At 37.5% G+C, this 20,771-nt stretch overlaps 1 protein-coding gene across 1 annotated transcript in view; it reads right to left on the reverse strand.

Annotated features, from left to right (window-relative positions):
- The window catches only part of MALRD1 (MAM and LDL receptor class A domain containing 1), a 272,026-nt gene extending 255,971 nt beyond the window's left edge, over window positions 1-16,055 (reverse strand). Inside the window, 5 exon segments of the mRNA XM_086614885.1 lie at window positions 1,169-1,262; window positions 6,318-6,479; window positions 6,557-6,651; window positions 10,778-10,918; window positions 15,893-16,055. Coding sequence (XP_086471011.1) covers window positions 1,169-1,262; window positions 6,318-6,479; window positions 6,557-6,651; window positions 10,778-10,918; window positions 15,893-16,055 — 655 coding nt within the window.
- Between the last annotated feature and the right edge of the window lie 4,716 nt (window positions 16,056-20,771).

Here is a 20,771-nt window from a genome sequence, read left to right on the forward strand (position 1 = left end):
ATGGACGAACCATACATCTGTCCTGTTTCCATTGTCAGTTTCAAATTCATTTTTTCAGAGAAAACACATTGCAAACTTACCTGAGTTCATAGACCAGCATGCCCAAAGATTTAAATTAGCATCCTTGCTCATTTAAGTAATACTGCTAGAAAACCTCTACAAAACAGAAAAGCAAGATGGGCCCTGATATGAAAATATTTATATAACATTTGCTTTTATATTTCTCCATTGTAAGAAAGGTGAAACATGGAGACACTCACATGATCAATTTTAGTTACCTGAAACTTCATTTTCAATAGTTGAATAGTTCAATTGCATCTATTTTCAATAGTTTTTCCTACTGGGAAAGCTAGAGAGCTTTATTTTAGGCAACAGTACAATCGTGTAACCTAGCTTGATCTGTGTCAAACACTGCATTCCATACCTCAAGTTTAAACTTAAAGACCAAAGTCTCAGTGCCTGTGCTACAACTCAGAGGCAGGAAAACAAAGGGGGTGCTTTGAATTAGGATTGTACTCCCCTGGGGATGTGACATGGGTGCCACAGTGCAACCATCTTATGTAATACAGAGCAGCAAGCAATCTAATTTGTGCTAGGATGAGTAGCATTCCTTTCCCATGAAAATACATTGGGTTGAAAAGAGAAATAGGAAATGTTTTGCTAAAGAATCCCGACATGCATGGATGGTCTGGCTGGGAGCTGACTAGCCTGATGTTACAGCTCTTGGAGGTAGCAGAGCGGAACAAAACAGCCCCACTACACAGCTGAGGATCAGGACCTTCACGCATTTAAAAACACACAGAAGTGCCTTGGGAATCTCCTGAAAGTCAACTCCAAAGCTTTTCCTGAGCTGGCTGAACATGTCAATTCTTTGGCCAAAACCAGTAGATCTTTTCTGCACACTGAGGCCTTCATGTTTTCCTGGCTGCAAGAAGTTACATTTGCATTGTACCAGATTTTTTAAAGTATTTATTGTAATTCTTTGTAACTGTGTTTAGATGTGATAAGACAGACAATGGTTTAGAGGAATGAAAATGAGCCAGATGAAAACATTTACAGAGTTAAGAAAGCCTTTCAATAGTAAAAGGCTTCCCTTTGTGTTTTCTCTTCTAATCCAAGGGAAAGACGAAGTAAAATGATCTGTCTCCTGAAAAACAGGTATTCTTACCACATGCCAGAGAACATCCTTCACTGAAAGTAATATCATCAATAGCAACAGTTTCATCTTGTCTCTGAGCCTCCACCATCCACCAGAAGATAACCTGTAGACATTAACAGCAAATGAGCAATAAATGGCATTTGCTAGTGTCACAGACAAACCTTCCAAGATATGCTGGTGTCATTTCTATTAGAAACATGAAAACTCAAGTCACACACTTAAAAATCTTGGCAGATTACCATCCTGGCTTTTTCACATATTTGTGGCTTGTCAGCACAGATATATAGTGTAATCATCTAACTCAAGTGTGAAGTAGCATTTAAACTAAAGGATCTGAAAACCACAATAAAATACATTAAAAATTAAGCAAGGGTCACAACAGTTAAAAAATACAAATTATTTTGTGTTTTATCAAGCCATTATTCCACCAGAGACCGGAAACTTTTCTGATTTGTTTTGAGAATTTATCAGAGACCTGGAGCAAAGCCAGAGCAACAAACACCATTAGTCAGAAGCCTTTCATCAAGTTTTAAGCCAAAACAAACCTTGAGGAGTACTTGGTCAACTGTTATTCTGCTCTGATGTAACAACAGAGATTTTTTTATTATTATTATTTTTTCCCTAAATAAGTCTTTTATACACAAGAAGTTACAAATGTTTTATATTTCCATTTTAAGGGCAGATTTCAATCTGCATTTCTAAATGTAGAGACTACCACATTTTTTTCTGCAATGATGTAGAAGGGGACTGACCAGTCACAGTCCTTGGGAAAACCCAACAAAAAACACACCAATCAAAACAACCCAATAAATTAATCATATGAATGACATTCCTTAAATTATTCCCTAGCCATATCTTGGATGTTACAGCTCCAGGCTTTTCCAGAGTCCTGGAGGCACAATCTACCTAGAGGTACATTCTAGCTCTTGATAGTGAATACAGACTGTTAGCTAGATAATAAGTTCACAAATATTAGCTTTAGAATTCAGGGGCAATTTTGTGCACAGTTTAAGACTTTGTAGCAGAAAATCTGCATTTATCCTACAAATTATCATCAAGAGTACAGTATTCCACTGTACAAGATGACACAACTTAGCCAAGGATATCACCATTATGTTATGACTTGGATTTTTTTTGGAGGGTGAAGTTTTTGGATTTCTGTTTGTTTATTTTTCTTTCTTAAGCTGTAGTTGACCAGCACAAGGCGTGCAGTAGCCTGCAAAGTCAAATTATCCTGGCATTATACAACCAGAGGGAGGTGTAATTGTATCTGCCGTACCACCAGTGAGAAATTTATGTCTAGTACATGTATATATGTATACACACATATATATAATTTTTTTTTTAATACAGCAAAGAGAAGAATGGCCAGTAAACACTTTATGAGGCAATTATTCCATGTTGTTAACAGACACACAGGCAACTGCATTTTCTAATATACTATTTTTAAGAAATAATGTTACCCTTTGTGTTCATACTTCTTTGATCAGCTTTAGCACAATGGAAAGAATGCAGTTCATTGACATCCAGCAGTTTTGAAGGACCAGGGTTAATCCTGATATAAGTTTTCATTTGAAATTCTTTTGATATAATGATGTTTATTGCATTTCATGTTGATGTCTACTTGGAAAGAATAACTATGTTACACTAAATATTAATGGCATTATATCACATTCAATAATATATTTATATGACTGAAATGCAGTACCTTGGAAATCTATTTGTTTGATTTGTTTCAGAAAACAGTATTTTGAATTGTTGAATGTTGCTGAAACAACATATATAGTCAATGTGTACTTTGGTGACATCACCAGTAGAACAACAAATACTATATTCATATTATCCATTTCTATGATTACACAGTTTCAGGTAACATTCTAAAACAATCCATTGCCTTGTTTTGTAATTAGAAACACAAGGAATATTATTTAATATCAAAGATTTTACCTTTTCACAGTGATTTTTCTTTGTGAAGTCAAAATTTAGTTATTAATAACTTCCTTTATAGTATTCATTTATATATAGCTTGCAGTTAGGGCTTCATAGTCAGATTTTGGTTTTAAGTGAGACAAAGTGATTTAGACAATGCTAAAGAGATGCTATCTCACTTTGCTGGTGCAAAATCAGAGGTGGCTTCAAGTTCATATTCCATTGGTGCACACAACGCATTTAACATTTTTCCTCAAAACTCATTAACAGTTTGTTTACTTGCTCAATATAATAAAAAGCATGAATTTAAGAGGCTTACTTTAAATGTATATGCTATCAATGTCTCTACAAAGAGCTCCTTCCTCACTGATGTTGTAGACATTCAATACATCCTGATATTCCAAACATCCAGGTAAGTTTCTTAAACAACAAAGCAAAACAGCTATTTATATTTAAAAGTGTTTGACTACAGGAGGGGAGTCAGATGCCCTGAAGCCTATGAAAGGTTTACTACTGACTGAACTAACAGCAGAGTCAGCGTTGCAACTCTGGACTCGCTTCTCTAGAAAAGTGTCAGTTCTACTTTTTTCTTCATCGTGCCTTAACTTCCAGATAACAGAAATTACGCTCGATGCCTCTAGCTGTTCTCGGGTCTGAAAAAAAGGTCACCCAGGCTTTATGCAGCACAAATAACCATCTGCCTTTCCCTCAGGAGTTCAGTCAGATAATAACTAAACTGACTCCCACCCACATTTATTTGAGCAAGAAATTGATATGTTTTCTCTCTCTCACACAAAGTCTAGAGCCCCTTCAGTCAAAAAATCAGTAATGAAAACGTCTACTTAATGACACTATTTGCTCATAACTGTAATTAACAAGTGCTGCCTAAATATGCAATACTAATGGCCGTCAGAAAAAATTAATGATGCAGCTTCATTAGTGGCAAAGAAAGCTGTAGTGGGAATGTAGGTGGGATCCAACATAGGCTGGGCTTCTCCTACAAGTGCAGCCAAGAGAATAGATTCCCAGTGCGGCAGCGAAACTCAGCGTAAAACACAGAAATCAAGCATGAAGACAAAAGTGAATCCCAAGCCCAGAACCATTTCTCTTAACGAGGTCTGGGAGATAGAAATTTCTTAATAGAACAGCGGGAAGTAGTTTAGGAGAGCAAACCATGATACAGTTCTGCAAAACTCAGCCAAAACAGACTTACTGAGCTAATCATATGTTGAGTAATTAAAGCAGTGGTAATCTATTTCAGAATTCCCTACAAGTAGAGATTTGTGAAAGCCATAACCAATCCCCTAACCCATTAAGACAGTCGATTTTTTTTTGTAGTAGTAGTAGGAAGGCACAAAACTATTAAATAGTCAACATCAAATTAAGCAAAAAAAAAGCAATTAAGCAACAGAAGTAGATTTTAATTAAAATCTCACTTCAAGTGTACTTGCAAAATTGTCATAAATACTCGAGAACCATATTTCAAAGAGATTTCTACACTTCAAAAAAAAAGACTTTATTTGCCATCCATTTTTTTTCCATAGAAACTTTAATCATCAAAACTTTATCATAGAACCATAGAATAGTTAGGGTTGGAAGGGACCTTAAAGATCATCTAGTTCCAACCCCGCTGCCAGGGGCAGGGAAATCGTCCACTACACCAGGTTGCCCAAAGCATCATCCAACCTGGCCTTGAACACTCCCAGGGATGGGGCATCTACAACTTCTCTGGGCAACCTGTTCCAGTGCCTCACCACCCTCAATGTAAAAAATTTCTTCCTTATATCTAATCGAAATCTCCCCTCTTTCAGTTTGAATCCATTGCCCCTTGTCCTATCACTACACACCCTTGTAAAAAGTCCCTCTCTGGCTTTCCTGTAGGCCCCCTTTAGGTACTGGAAAGTTACTATAAGATCACCCCGGAGCCTTCTCTTCTCCAGGCTGAACAGCCCCAACTCTCTCAGGCTGTCTTCATAGCAGAAGTGCTGCAGCCCTCAAATCATCTTCGTGGCCCTCCTCTGGACTCGCTCCAGTAGCTCCATGTCCTTCTTGTGTTGGGGACTCCAGAGCTGAATGCAGTGTTCCAGGTGGGGTCTCACGAGAGCAGAGTAGAGGGGCAGAATCACTTCCCTCGACCTGCTGGCCACACTTCTTTTGATACAGACCAGGATACGGTTGGCTTTCTGGGCTGCCAGTGCACATTGTCGGCTCATGTTGAGCTTCTCATCCACCAGCACTCCCAAGTCCTTTTCCTCAGGGCTGCTCTCAATCCATTCTCCGCCCAGCCTGTACTTGTGCTTGGGATTGCCCCGACCCACGTGCAGGACCTTGCATTTGGCCTTGCTGAACTTCATGAGGTTCTCACAGGCCCACCTCTCGAGCCTGTCAAGGTCCCTCTGGATGGCATCCCGTCCCTTCCCTCAAGTATCAATATAATAACATTGATACTTGTGTTGAGTTAGGTATAGGTATTTCTCAACATATACTCTTCGTTAGGGTCGAGCCGGCAAGTATTACTTCAAAAATCCAGATTTTGTTGGATGCTTTAACACAATGTTACCTCTGGAAGTCAAGTAATTCTATTACTTCTGCGGTTTAATGAAATGAGGTTGTGCTCTCCTGCCTTCAGGTTTGTATGCTAACCAACTCTTCGCAGTAACTACCGTAGGAGGAAACGCCTCTGATTTTCTTCTCTACTCCCCGCTTTCCCTCCAGTATTATGCGTAACAGTGGGTATACATCATCCACGTTATTATAGCCCTAAGTTACATTTACTGTGCTAATGTTTTCCGTAAATGCACATGTAAAAACTTTTAAATAACCTATGAAATTGTGTTGTTTTTCAGCAGACTTGAGCAAAAGCAAATTATATGTGTGTGTTCTGTGACAAAGGCTCAAAGCTATAATGAATAGTTAAGTACAGTATTTGTCACCTGAAGCCTTCTTATAGAACAGTAGCTCATACTATAGCATGATACTTCCTATGAAAATTAAATCTTGAGTTTATTGGTACAGTTAGATTGAGGCTAAGGGAATACTGTATTGAAAGTTAGGATCCTGAGTATATCATCTCTATGGGCAGGTAGACAATTTATGATGCAATGGCTTCTCTTTTACTTCATGATCATGCTTTCCATTTACAAAATAATTAGTTTTGACTTCTTAAAAAATCCCCACAATTTATAAACAATTTAACAAGTGAAATTTACAGTCATCTCAATTTACCAACCTCATACTTTTCACTGCTATTGATTGTGATAGTATTTGCTTTCCATTGGTTTTTCAGTTCTCCTGAAACTTGCCAGATATTTGTAATAGTATCTTCCGAGTGCTTTTGAAGCCCCACTGTCAATGGTCCACTCATTTGACCGATCCAATAATGAAATGTAATCTAGGAGAAAAAAGGTCTGATTATTCCTGGGAAGTACATGACAAATAATGAAACACAGGGACTACGCATCAAAATACCTGGCAAACGTGTTCTTCATCAGTTGGAAGGAAAACATTGGTCCTTAAAGTTGCAGAAGAGGATTTCATTTTAGAGGACAATGAGAGGAAATAAGCTATTAAAAGGAATAAAAAAAGAAATATTTTATATAACTTTTCTCCAAGCTTCTACAATAGTAGTAAAACAAGTGGAGGCATACAAACAGATAGGAATTAATAACTGAAAAGCCAATTAGAATTTTCTCCGCAGAAAACATTCACAGCTTGTAGCCATTGTGTGCCAAGGTTTTGTTCATATTAAATATTGACATAGTATTGCTCCATGTTACTGCTGAAATTCTAAACAGGGTTCCAAAATATTTCATGTGCTGATGGCTTAAATAATTAATATGTGCAAAATTTGGGGACAAAATAGGACTAACTCAGCACACTGGTCAAAGTTTTAACTCCAGTTTTTTAATAGATCACATATTTCACACCTAAACAACAAACTACTTTGACCAGTAATACAGATTTTTTACAATAGATTAAGTCTTTAAGGAGGTGGTAGAAGATGGGAAAGAAGGCCATGGGTCTGGGTTTTGTCTGCTCAGAAAACTACCTCACTGTAGAGAGGAGGTTGTGGTATCCCTGTACACGCTCCCAGTTTAAAAGGTTGTCTTCACAATCTCTACACTATCATTAAAGATACCATCATCTTTCCATTTACAAAACAAGTCCAAATTAAAGCTTTGCTTTATTTGAAATTGTAACAGCTCAACAAGAGCCAGTGAAATGTTTCCTATGTCTGTTGACCGGTTGTCTCTCTTCCTGACAATATTGTTTCACATCTTCTAAAAGATGGAAAGCAACCACCCTATTTTAGGATATTAAACACTGCTAGTCAAAACTTGGCTCTTCCTGAACATGAAGATTTCAGAGATGTTAGATGTTAAAGGATGCAAGGAAAAAAAAAAAACAAACACAACACACAAAACCAAACCAAAACCAACCAAAAAAAAGCCCCACATCAAAGAAAGGCTCAATATATTTTGTTTGGATTTTTTTTTTCTTCCTTTCCCTGCTCTCCTCCTTCTCAAACTCCAGACAATGTCAGATAAACTGTTGCCCTCTGACATTAACATATAAATGAAAGGAGAAAGATGAAGGAGAAAAAAGTCAAGTGAGACTGAAGGAATAAGAAACGTCCTAAAACAAAGATTGCTACAGAAACCAAGTATCAGAAGATATGTAACGTAGAAACATCTAAACACTTCATTTATAAGACTAACTACCCTGACTTCTCATCCTGGCATGCAACTGGAAAGTCACTGACAAAGGACCATGAGACTAGTCCAGTGCTAGAGCCAACTTTGCAATCCACCCCAGAGACACATTTTGCAGCCTGCTACCAGAGCAGTGGCCATGCTCCCTCTAGGTTTTAGGCCTTTTGTGATGGCTCAGACAGCACTTTCAGAGCCTGACAGCTGCAAGGATGTTATTCCAACCCACATGGTTAGTGCCTCAGCAGAGTCCTATCCCTGACTCCAATCCGTTTCATTGGTTTTTAACTTCCATAAAATTTTGAACTTTTACCTTTTATTTCCCTAAATATGAATTTATCTAAGATTGAAAAACAAGGTCAGATTTCACCTGCCACAAGAATTTTAAGTCTTACAGAGATGGGGCAGAAATAGTAGTTTTAAGCAATTCTTTGAACAGTGATTTTACATTAAACCTCTAGATAGATATTAAGTTTCAATTACTAAAAACAGATTGTGTTTTTTGTCATTTTTTTAACATGGTTGTCACTAGTCTGTTCAACTACATTTTCAGCAGCCGAACAGACAGAGCTAAAAAAATGTGCTAGGTTCTAGTAAATGATTACATAAATCTTCAAAGAAGTTACGTCTACCAAGTGATCTTTGCTCTTTTGCTAATGTGTGCAATTACTTATCCTGATGGCAGGAACTCTTCCTTTTAATATTCTGCCATAACGCAGACTGCTCAATTGCGACCATACAATGTGACGCCTGGTCCTTAAACAGGAAGCAGCATAAAACTGATTACATAGTCTGTTGAGTCACCAGCAGTGGGAAAACTTGAATAGCTGCCATAAGGAAATAAATATTACCCAGGCAATTAGAACCAGCATTCAGAAGTGAATGAAAGTAGCATTTAGTCATTCTCCAGGTAGAAAACCAAAATAACCAAATACTTTTAAATCTCCTTAGCCATTCAGTTCACAGATCCGAGTACACAGCCTCTCAGAAAGCTGAATAGGTACAAGTATACAAGCTTTCTGTTATTTGATCAAAATAATTTGATTAATATGGCCACCGCACAATTCAGACCTGGCAGATACAGTGGTGACTGAGCACTCAAAACAAGTCAATGGGAATATGCAAGTGACTGAACAGTTTTCTTCCTGTGTAACAAACACTTGAAATTGATGGTTCTCAATCTTTTTCTGGCTTTGGGTGTCTGCGTAATTTAAATATTCTCCTCCCCACCAGATGTTCTTCACAAGAGTAATCTTTCCAGTCTTTGGTACATCCTGATGCGGTGCATGCTACTAATCAAGCACAAACCCTAGAAATTTCAACTAGAGCAAGACTGTTGCCTGGTTAATTAGTTTTTATTCTAGTCAAGCATTTGCTATATTTTTATTCCATAGTATTCATCTTTTATCTGCTTCTTGACAAGAAGAGCTTTTATTATTTTAAATGTTAAATATTTCACAACTTACATGCTTGAAATAAAACCTGTGTTTATGAAAAAGTTTTTATAGTTAAATTTTTTGTCATAACGTCAGTTTAAAGCTACATGAATTTAAGACCAGCCTTATTTTCAGAAGCATAGTATGCACAGCAGGATATGCTTGTATCCTACAGACAAGTAAAAAATGAAGTTGATAGAGGCACATTGCATGGATGAAGTTTCCTGATTACAGACCATCATGAAAATTGTCAGCTGTGCAATAAGAACTTGCAGGAAAATATAGAGTGGGGTTTTTTTGTTAATGTCTTTTCTATGAAAAATTTTTAAAGTTCTATGATTTCTAAGCAAGTTTTCTATGCATTCACCTTTAAACCACCAATTCACATTAATCATATGGAACGTCTACCTGTTTGGTAGCTTACGCGATGTGTAGGAGGTATTGCTTGCTTCAGAACAATACAGATTTCCACGCTCTCAGACAATCTTATTTTGGGAACAAGATGAAAAACACTTAACTAGTCAGTCTCATAATGACACTTTAGTCCCACGTAAGGTTATATTCTATTACACTCTCCAACACTGAATGCCTGCATTCAGGTGCTTGTTCTAAGGGCAGCTGCAGTGCTGCTTGTGCACAGGAGAGGTAAAAGAGAGTGGGTGGAAAGAAAGGGAAAGAGAATAATGGAAAACATGGAGCAGAGAGTTAAATAGTCTGGGGTTCTTACTCCAACCAGCTCACATCTTTACTGTGAGATTGGAGGTTCCCATCAAATTCTTCCTGTCCTTCCTTGCTTTCTTACAAACAGGTCTTGTAACAGCTTTGGAAAGCAAGAGAAGGCTTACTGCAGCTGAAATAGTTGGCTCAAGTTAGCTAAAAAGGTATGAAGAAAATAATGTATTACTGAAGGAAGAAGCCAGGTTTTTTAAAGCAGGGTTAAGTTGGCAATTCAACAAGTATAAGGGACATATTTTGTCTGAGGACAGGGACAATGAATTACTTAACTGAGAAACAGTCTTTGATGCAAAGTGGAATTGCAATAAGATTTAGAGAGGAGTTGGCTCAAATAGGCTATCAAAGCTCCCAAATCCAGTTACCTTTTCTCAAAATATTTGGAGCAGTAATATTAGCCACAGATAATAGATACACACACTCCGGGCATTCACCAATAAAAGAAGAGATGAAAAAAGTCTCAAAATGGAGGATCTAACACTCATTTTGAAACTTCGCAACCACCAAGAATGAAATTATCATCTGATCTATCCAAAACAGGTAAAGATCACTCAGGTAGATAAATATGATGCTTGATGACTGACTACTTGCTCCTCCACGATAATAAGAACTGCTTCCCGCAATATTGTCTTCTTTTCTGGAATTCTGGGTTATCGTGATTACGATCACCTAAAAAGCCGGACACAAGTGTTCAGAAAACATGCAGCAGAATATAGAACTATCAAAAAATTAGTAAAATTAAGCAAATAAAATAGAAAAATACGTAATTTCTAGAAGTCTATGGTTCCTTTAAAGAACATGAGGATTCTTACCACTGTCATTCCCATTGCGGTCAGAGTATGGTGGTCCCATGCCAGATTGACCATTTCTTCTTATCCATTGAGACTGTAAATGCAATTCATGAAGAGCTTTGCATAGATCAGTTTCAAAATCACACTTTTCACCGGAGGAGCCTGAATTAAAACAAACAAATGAAAAATTAAAACCTCAAAAACAAAAGCAGAGGGATATGTACTCACCATCACTTGCTATTTAATTAACATATGGAAACACTCTGAATGACCTCCTAAAAAAAAGTAAGAAACACCAGAATTTTAAAATCATGAACAAAAAGAAACAGGGCAATGGAAGAGAGAACGAACATAAGGGAAAACAAAAAAACAAAAACCAAAAAAACCCACTAAGACTCATCCCTGCCAAACCAAACCCAAACCATTCCATTTATATTATATTACTATAATACATGCTTTTTTCTTCACAAATGTATGTGTAGCTGCTTACTCGCAAGCAACTATCCAAGCTAGCAGCTAATATGCAGAGGCTGTTCTTAAAACATACTGAAGCTATTGGATGAAGAATTTCAATACATCCTCTATTTATCCAGGATTCTTGCACAGATAAACAAAGATTTAACACCAGATAGCAAAAATATTTGTCTAATCAACTATTCTTTATTTCACAATTTTGCAACCTGCATTTTTCGGGAACTTGCTGTATAAGCCCATTCCCTGAAACCCCCTGGGGCCCAATAACAGAAAGGTGAGGCTCACGTTATCTGAAATACGCCACAGTTTACCAGTGCTCATCATCTTTACTAAGCTGCTGCATTAAAGCAGAAACCACATGGTTCAAACACTCAAAGAAAAGCTGAAAGAAGTCTTCAGAACGACACAGTTTCCCCATTTGCCTTTCCTCTGACCTTATTTTTTCCAATGCACATATCAACATGGTAGGGAAGGACTGCTTCTCCGCCTTCCAAGTTCAGCTGTAGGGCAGCATGGTTTAGAAAAGGGAGGCAGAATATTTCTTTTCTGACTGGTGTACCAGTTCATTCAGGGAATTTGAGGTGGGTATGTGACCAGATAAATAATTGCTTGCTGGGAGGGAGGGACAGATGTTTGTTTCTAGTTTGATGTCAGACAGTCCTTTTTGCATCACATCCATGCTGAATGAAAGAGCGTGCGTGTACCTGACAGGCTGGACAGGCCCATTCCTTGAACCACTTTTTCTAGTGGTGGAATGATTTTAAAAAAACCCAAACAAACCCAAAACACAGTCGTCTAATCAGATGCATCTCTAAAGAGCAAGCTATTGTAACTTCACCTCAAGCAGAATAGCTGCCATGTGGGACTGTCTCCAGATTTCATGTGCTGTGTGCAAACTTTCAGTTCACCTGCATTTTCTCTTACACAGCAGATGAGGAAGTAGATGAGGCTCTGCCTTCTAATTAGGATTCTGGTTAGGCACAAGAGCTACAATATCTTCGTTCTCCCTCTCAAATTTATGCTCACTCCAGGTCCCTGCTAATTCTTTTGGTTTATTCTATGCTATTACAGTTCACTAATCATTTTAAGTAAAGTTGCAACTGTGGCATTTATAGTCACACTGTGATGTCCAATTTCATGGCTTTCATATTCACATCAGATTACTGAACAATTAATTATAAGGTGAGAGAGGGAGAAATACATATAATTCACATAAGCATTCCAGATTCAATTCAACGTGCAGGTTGGCTGATTCATCAACCAACTTTTTATTGCTGCTTTTATTCCTTAGCTCTTTAAGTGGATGAAAATCATGTCAGTGGTTCATCAAAAGCACAAACACTGCTGAGGCACGTCTGCTTCACATTTCATGGTATCATAGAATGGTTTGGGTTGGAAGGGACCTCAAAGATCATCTAGTTCCAATCCCCCTGACATGGGCAGGGAAACTCTCCACTACACCAGGTTGCCCAAAGCCTCATCCAACCTGGCCTTGAACATTTCCAGGGATGGGGCACATACAACTTCTCTGGGCAACTTGTTCCACTGCCTCACCACCCTCACAGTGAAAAATTTCTTCCTTAGATCTAATCGAAATCTGCCTTCTTTCTGTTTAAAGCCATTGCCCCTTGTCCTATCACTACACACCCTTGTAAAAAGTCCCTCTCCAGCTTTCCTGTAGGCCCCCTTAAAGTACTGGAAGGCTGCTATAAGATCACCCCGGAGCCTTCTCTTCTCCAGGCTGAACAGCCCCAACTCTCTCAGCCTGTCTTCATAGCAGAGGTGCTCCAGCCCTCGAATCATCTTCGTGGCCCTCCTCTGGACTCACTCCAGCAGCTCCATGTCCTTCTTGTGTTGGAGACTCCAGAGCTGAACACAGTATTCCACAGGTGGGGTCTCACGAGAGCAGAGTAGAGGGGCAGAATCACCTCCCTCGACCTGCTGGCCACACTTCTTTGGATGCAGCCCAGGATACGGCTGGCTCTCTGGGCTGCCAGCGCACATTGCCGGCTCATGTTGAGCTTCTCATCCACCAGCACTCCCAAGTCCTTTTCCTCAGGGCTGCTCTCAATCCATTCTCCGCCCAGCCTGTACTTGTGCTTGGGATTGCCCTGACCCACGTGCAGGACCTTGCACTTGGCCTTGTTGAACTTCATGAGGTTCTCACAGGCCCACCTCTCGAGCCTGTCAAGGTCCCTCTGGATGGCATCCCTTCCTTCCAGTGTGTATTCATGAAATACACCAAATCACATTCAATATTTCCTTAGGACTTTTCTCATAGATTAAAAAAACAACAATTTAAAATCAATATGTACAAAATAGCAAAAACAGTACCTTTTTTAATTAAAAAAAAAAAAATCCTTGATCATTCATGATTATCTTTAAAGGTAAATTTCATTTTCACGGAAAATAGAACTTGAAAGCAAACCAGTGTAATCGATTTACAAAGATAAAGTCACTGCTTAGAGAGGAAAAAGCCAGAAGGAAGAAACACGTGGGATGTTCTAGATATTTTTTGCAGAATCTCCTGTGCACAAAACAAATATTTAAAATAACCTCTAAGGAAAAATTCCAACTCTCACAGAAATAGACTACAGTTTAAGGTTCTATTCCAAGTGTGTCTGTGGATAAAATCTCAGTTTGGGATATTCTGGGAGCAAAATATATTTGAGTTAGTTATCGTTCATCCCCTAGTGAATATTTTGCAAGAGTAGTTTAGAGATAAAAATTGAGTGTAGAGTTTATTCTGCTCCTTTTCCAACACTGTGGCAAAGCACAAACCAACCACACACGAATTCCAAAATGACAATAAAAACACATCATCTGAAATGCCAACTTTGATGTATTTTCAGTGCAGAAACATCCTTAAACCTCAGTAGAGCCCAGAGAAAACAGCAGGGACTTGTCATGAACATGAGATTGGAGAGCTGAAACCTAAGTAGAAAACCAATTTTCCAATAATCCCAAATCAGAAGAGTGGGTGGCAGTAGGATGAATCTTCAATTTGACACCCTGATCTGTATCTTCATGTCTGACAGTTACCTCCTCCCTGGAGGGATCCAGAGCATTATCCAAGCAGACCCAGCATCCACAGTCTGTCACTCAGAGCCTAGTTCCACACCTCTTGCTCATCCATACTTAAAATAAAACTGTCTTTCACAGAGCCCATAGGCTCATTTTTCTAAACTAGTCTTTAGAGCAAACTTTAATTTCTCTCCTTTCATGTAAGCATTTGTCTATAGCAGTATTCCCTCAACAAACAAGAGTAAAAAGGCTCCATAAAAATTAATGGAATAATGCATCTCTTGCTGTATATTCTGCAAACATAATAGAAAGTGCTGCCTGGAGGAAATGTTCTTTCTAGGGAAACCAAGACCAAGCACAATGAGGATTTCAAGGCTATGCAGTGAAATGTAGCATAACCATCTCTAATGCAAGCGATTAAAAAAAAAAAAAGCTAACCTAAGATGTGTTAGTCACACATCAGGGGATTAAATAGGCGTAATTTCCAGCCATTGGCATTTAATACATTTTAGTAAAGCACAATAAAGCCACAAAATGTATTGATATTCAATACAGCCTTCATAATTGTCTTGTTTTCAGAGGAAAAAAATCAAATATTCAAGAGTTGATTCTAGACTCCTGTTGCAAACAGATATCTGCATCCTATTTGGATAAAACAGGAAGTCATATTGGAAGAAGAAAAACAACATGTATCTGGGCACACAATTGTAATTTGAGGAATCTGAGTTTAAGTTACTGCTTTCTCACAGATTTCAGCTGAATTCAATGATTGTTAACTTGCTCTAATTAACATTTTTCAGTGTGCACAGAAACACATAGGCTCATGTAAAGAAAATCTGCTTTAAATTTAAAGCTAAACTTTAAAATCCCAACAAATATGATAGCTTCCTTTGTTTCACAGCAAGTGGAAGAACTTAGATAAACTTTTAGTTAAAATTCAAATTTTTGATAAATTCAAGCTCTTATTTGCACTCCAGAACAAAGATCCTCAAAGAGCAGGATTATCTTTTGCATCATATGAAATCATTCGCAGCATTATTTTGTATTACAGGATTCTGCAAATAGTAGATTTCTAATGCAAATTTACTCAGACACTAGCAGTTAAAATTCACTCTCACTGCTTAGATCTTTCCTTTAAAGGAAACAGTAGCAACTGTATTCACAATCTCTGAAAGAAACAAAAATTAAGCTAGAATTATCAGTTCATGAATTCTAGAAAATTTTCCTCCTTGTCTAGACTGAAAAAAAAAAAATAGAAATGCTGTTGTTGCTTATACCTTGATCTAGGTATTTTGGATGAAACCTGAATTTCAGTAAACAAATTTGCCACAAATTATGGAAAAAAAAAAAACTTGTTAAATCTCTATTGAATTTATGTGGATGAGGAAACACTTGCTTTGATACGTAATATCTATATGAAGATTTATGAAAGAGTTGCACTGTATAGAGTTTGAAACTTAAGCAAGAAAAATCAGCTGAACCAAGAAGAAACTGTCTTACAAAATCAAATGAAGAAGGGGGTGGGGGAAAAAAAGAATTATTTTTTTAACATTTAAAAAAAAATTCCTCCCAGTTCTCTCTGCTGCTGCCTTCAGTTATCAAACCATCACACTTTTGATGAAGCCCACTGAGACTTACCTTGTTTCTCATCACTGCTGTCTCCACACTGGTTGGTGAAAACGCACAGTTCCCCAGATGGAGCAGAGGAGCCATCGTCACGCTGGCATTCACTTTCTGTAGATGACTGAGAATCTACCAGAACAAAGTAATATAATGCACAGAAGAATATGAATCTGTTCATGGGCTATGTTACTATTCAAGCTCTCACTTGGAAAAGAATTACTTTAGCTATCCAATATTGGTCATAAAGTGTCTCTGAATAAGGTGTTTACACATATCTCAAATCGGTTTTTAGAACCTCACTTTCTGAATCCGCAGCTTAAGAGAAATATGGCTTCTGTGAAGCAGTGACTCTCAACCTGGTCTGTCTTTGGATAATATTTAACTGAATTGTAACACTGTTTTATGACTAAAAATTTTAGTGCATGCTATGCCAGTCAAGTGTATATCATTAACTTACTGATTGGATTTATTGCCCAATAGTTTGCAAATATGTAAGATAAGAAAATAACAAGACAACAGAATATAATTACCAAGTGACCAACATTCATAAAGATCTTTCTTTTCTCAGAGGGAGCTGGCAAATGCTTACAAAACTTATGAAGAGTTAGTGCCCCAAATGCAGAAAACAGTTGAGAAATTCCGAGTTGATTTTGCATCAAAGGGATTGTAAGCGACTGATCTAGGGAATTAATTAAAATTTTCAGAGCCTGTAAACATATGATGTCAATAGTTGAAAGTGGTATCTATTTATTATTTACTTGGGCTACAACTGCAAATAATGACTGAATTACTTTAGAGTACCTGGTGGTTAATGGAATCATATCCACAATCATATTTGCATAAATGCATGAACGGACTGGCTACTAATGAATACTTTCCAAATTACTAGATTACTGTATTTTCTGGGGAAAAAAAAAATCATATTTTGTGTGATATTGCTAGTGTTTCACAAGGTTAGGAAAAAATTAGAGATACCTAAGATCTTATGCCTGAATTCTTACGAACAGTGAACAATATGATCATACAAAAAAAGCACAATCAGAATTTGTCAAAATAATATTAATAATTTGCCACCCATTGTAGGAATCCATCATCAGGGAAAACTACCATGGATTCCAACCCCAAATATATTACCCTGTCAACACATTCAGTCTCTATCCAGGGTTATTTAGTTCCCAGCACCTCCCATAATTTGTGTAATGACTAGTTCTGAAATAGTGTATTTAGAAGAAAAAGTGTATAGTCAGAGGTGACGCAACAGTTCCTTATTAAGTTGTTAAGAATAGCATTTAAATTGTGTAAATAGATGTACGGTGCATCATATGGCAAGCCAATCAGGGCTCATCCAGCAGAGATGGGCATTACTAAAACATCCTCACACAAAAGGACTATCAGTACAAGAGACAGACCAGATGCACCCATTTGCAATCCTTTTGATGCAAAATCAACTTTGAATTTCTCACCTGTGTTTCACTGAAACACACCTCTTCTGACAAAGCTTTTATGTGGATGAATCAACGATCTTCAAATTGAAGAGAGTGGGAAGAGATATCCAGCCAGTCCAAAAAGGCAACTTTGTGAGAGAAGATTGAATCAGCTTGTTTTGTTCACCCTAGAACATAAAAAAATAGGGAAATGATGCTAACAAGGTACCTTAAGCACTTTAGATGCCCCAAACCCAGGAAAAGGAGAGATAGTAGGAAAAGGAGAAAATTATTTCAAAAGTTCAATAACAGTAGTAGCCAAGGCAAACGACTGTGAAAACTAAACAAAATTAGGCTGACAATCATGTAAGCCCAGCACTCCTTTAATAGGAATAGTGGGATGAAAAAAAAACCCACCTAGTTTTATGACAGAGTTGTATTACTTTACTAAAAGGATCATTCAATTGCCCAGGTGAAGCTTGTAATAAGTAACTGATGCCAGCAGCTCTGGAGATTTCTTCACCTGTAAATTACCAAGATCAAATAACTAGAACGCACATACCCCTGTGCATATCTACAAATTTCCTGTTAGCCCCAGTGAATACAATTAAGACAAGGTGTATTTCTGTAACTAAAGTATGCTGATGAAGAAGCACAAGTGCTATAGTGTCTGCAAAGAGAAACAGACAACCTATGTCTGGAGGCATATGAATCACTGCAGATCTGTATCTTCACCAGGTAAGAGTACAAAGACTACTACCCCAACGCTGCCTAAAGGCTAGCAGTTCAAGGTCTGGTGCAACTTCCTATTACCTCCAACACCAGAGACAGACATATGTTTATTGTAATAAAGGTTTCAGTTCTGCCTAGAAAGCATTTTCCAGCTGATCTGGTTCGACTCCACCTTCTCATAACTATCTTTCTGTTGACATCATTTTATGTGCTTCATTTTAACACTTTGTCCTCAGACCATAGAGTTGATTGAAAAACTTCCTGAGGAAAAGCAGAGCTACTAATACACAAATTCAGAGTTCATCGAGATATATGTAGAGATAGATAGATAGATCTCAGAGTACATCAAGAATGTGTATCATCAAATTGCTTGCTTCCTTTCCGTAAGTACAGCTTAGATTAGAGCTTATATTAAAAAACTATACCATATAATATGTCATATTCCTACATTAGTAAGGGCTTAAATGTTTTATGCTATTAAGCTGCTTTGTTTTCCTATTTATTTTCTCTGACTTACACTATTTCATCTTATACCTTCTTCTCCCCTACATCTTCTAAAACTCCTCCTCACACTGTTGTACTTCACAATGAAAGGATTTCCAAGTCTTTAGGCTTTCTCTCATTTTATTAAAACTTCTGCTGCAATATTCTTAGCCGTTCTCTTGTTCTGTCTGTAGCTTAAAATCTGTATACCAACTCTGTAAGAGGGTAATTTTTAGCAGAAGCTGGTATCCATTTCATTATCCAAATTCATTTATCCAAAACATTTATAAGAAGAAAAACTGCATAACCCAAATAAGTCAGAATCTGTTCTGTTCAATAAGATCTGTTATGAGTGAAAATAGATGAAAAATGCATCAAATATTCAGAAAGAATTTAGGATGTTACCCAAGGAATTCTAGTGAGGCAGAAAAAAAAAAATATATTTCAATGAATATCTAGAAACAGTGCAAAACCAAAGAAAAGGTGTCTTTTCTGCAAGCGTGTGTCTATGTACAAGCAGAGAGAGTTTCTTGATGAGCGCAACAAGTCAGCCCTCTTTTCAACTAACAAGAACACTATGGTTTTTCATAGCTCTGAGAAACATGTAAAAAGGGACAAAAAGATAACTCCAAAGCAAAACACTTGCAGGGAAAGTCAAAATAAGAAACACTTCAAGTATTGAACTGCAAGCACCCTCAAAGCAGAAAGAAGAATCAAGATCTAGAAAAAGGAGGAGCAAAGAGAGAATGAAGATGTATAAACCAGTAAAAACATGCAGAATTTCAGAAAAGCAGAAGGATAGGCAATAATCAAAGGGTTTTTATGAAAGCAGTAGAGAAATTTTGCATAGAAACTAAAGACTAAAAGGAAAACAAGCAGAGCCAGGCATTATGTCTATTTTCAAAATTATTTTAGCAAAGACGCAGTTCTCAAAAAGAAAAAAAAAGTTCAGATAAAAAATTGCTTGAATTTACATCAAAGCTGGATTTGTCTGGCTTAGCCTAATTAATTTTGTTTAAGCCAAGACAAAATACATTTGCCATGAGTGAAAAAGAGATTGCCCTCTCAGCCTTTCCACTTGTTTAAGTAAATCTGTTGAAAAAGTTGTAGATATTTAACCTAGGATTTTTAAAAGATAAGTCTTAGAAAGAAGTCCAAACAGGCTCTGAAACAGGGTCAGAAAAGTTTTGCATTTTTAGTCTATTTTTCTTGCCAACAGAAAGTTATCTGCTTAAGCACAAAATGAATTGCAGTTAGTAATTCTCAACTAAGTTTTTGTAGATCAGGTTATTATCAACATATGAAACAGAGGAAAGAACTCAAAAATTGGGATATTAGTTTCACCGTCTGAAAACAATGTTTAAATTTTGCTGACCCTACTAACTTTCTTTCATGGGAAAGTCTTACAGAATAGAAAACAGTCACATCTTCAGAGAAAACAAAATTTCATAAATTTACTATAACCTTTTAATGGCAAGAATATAACATTTTTATGTGATCTGAGTAGGAAGCATTATGGCCCCAGCGTATATGCTCCTTTTCTCCTAATGTGAAGTTTTTAGTAAACATCATTAATTTGAATACAAACAATCTTCTGAATTTTGTTATGCAAGAACAATTTTATCCAATCATTATGAAAACCGCCAAAATTGTATTTTTGAAATAATTCAAAACTCTTCAGCCAAGATTTCATAGAATCACAGAATCGTTTAAGTTGGAAAAGACCCTGAAGATCATTGAGTCCGACCGTTAATATAGCACTGCCAAGTCCACTACTAAACCATGTATCTAAGCACCACATCTACGCTTCTTTTAACTACCTCCAGGGATAGTGACTCGACCACTTCCCTGGGCAGCCAGTTCCAATGCTTGACAAGCCTTTAGGTGAATAAACTTTTCCAAATATCCAATCTAAATCTCCCCTGGCACAACCTGAGGCCGTTTCCTCTTGTCCTATTTCTTGTTACTTGGGTAAAGAGACCAACACCCACCTTGCTACAACCTCTTTTCAGGTAGTTGTAGAGCAATAAGATCTCCCCTCAGCCTCCTTTTCTCCAGACTAAACAACCCCAATTCCCTCAGCTGCTCCTCATAAACTTTATGTTCTAGACCCTTCACCAGCTCTGTTGCCCTTCTTTCAACACGCTCCAGCATCTCCATGTGTTTCTTGTAGTGAGGGGCCCAAAACTGAACACAGTATTCGAGGTGCGGCCTCACCAGTGCTGAGTACAGGGGGATGATCACTTCCTCAGTCC

This window comes from Tauraco erythrolophus, chromosome 7 (assembly GCF_009769465.1).
Source record: "Tauraco erythrolophus isolate bTauEry1 chromosome 7, bTauEry1.pri, whole genome shotgun sequence".
NCBI lineage: Eukaryota > Metazoa > Chordata > Aves > Musophagiformes > Musophagidae > Tauraco > Tauraco erythrolophus.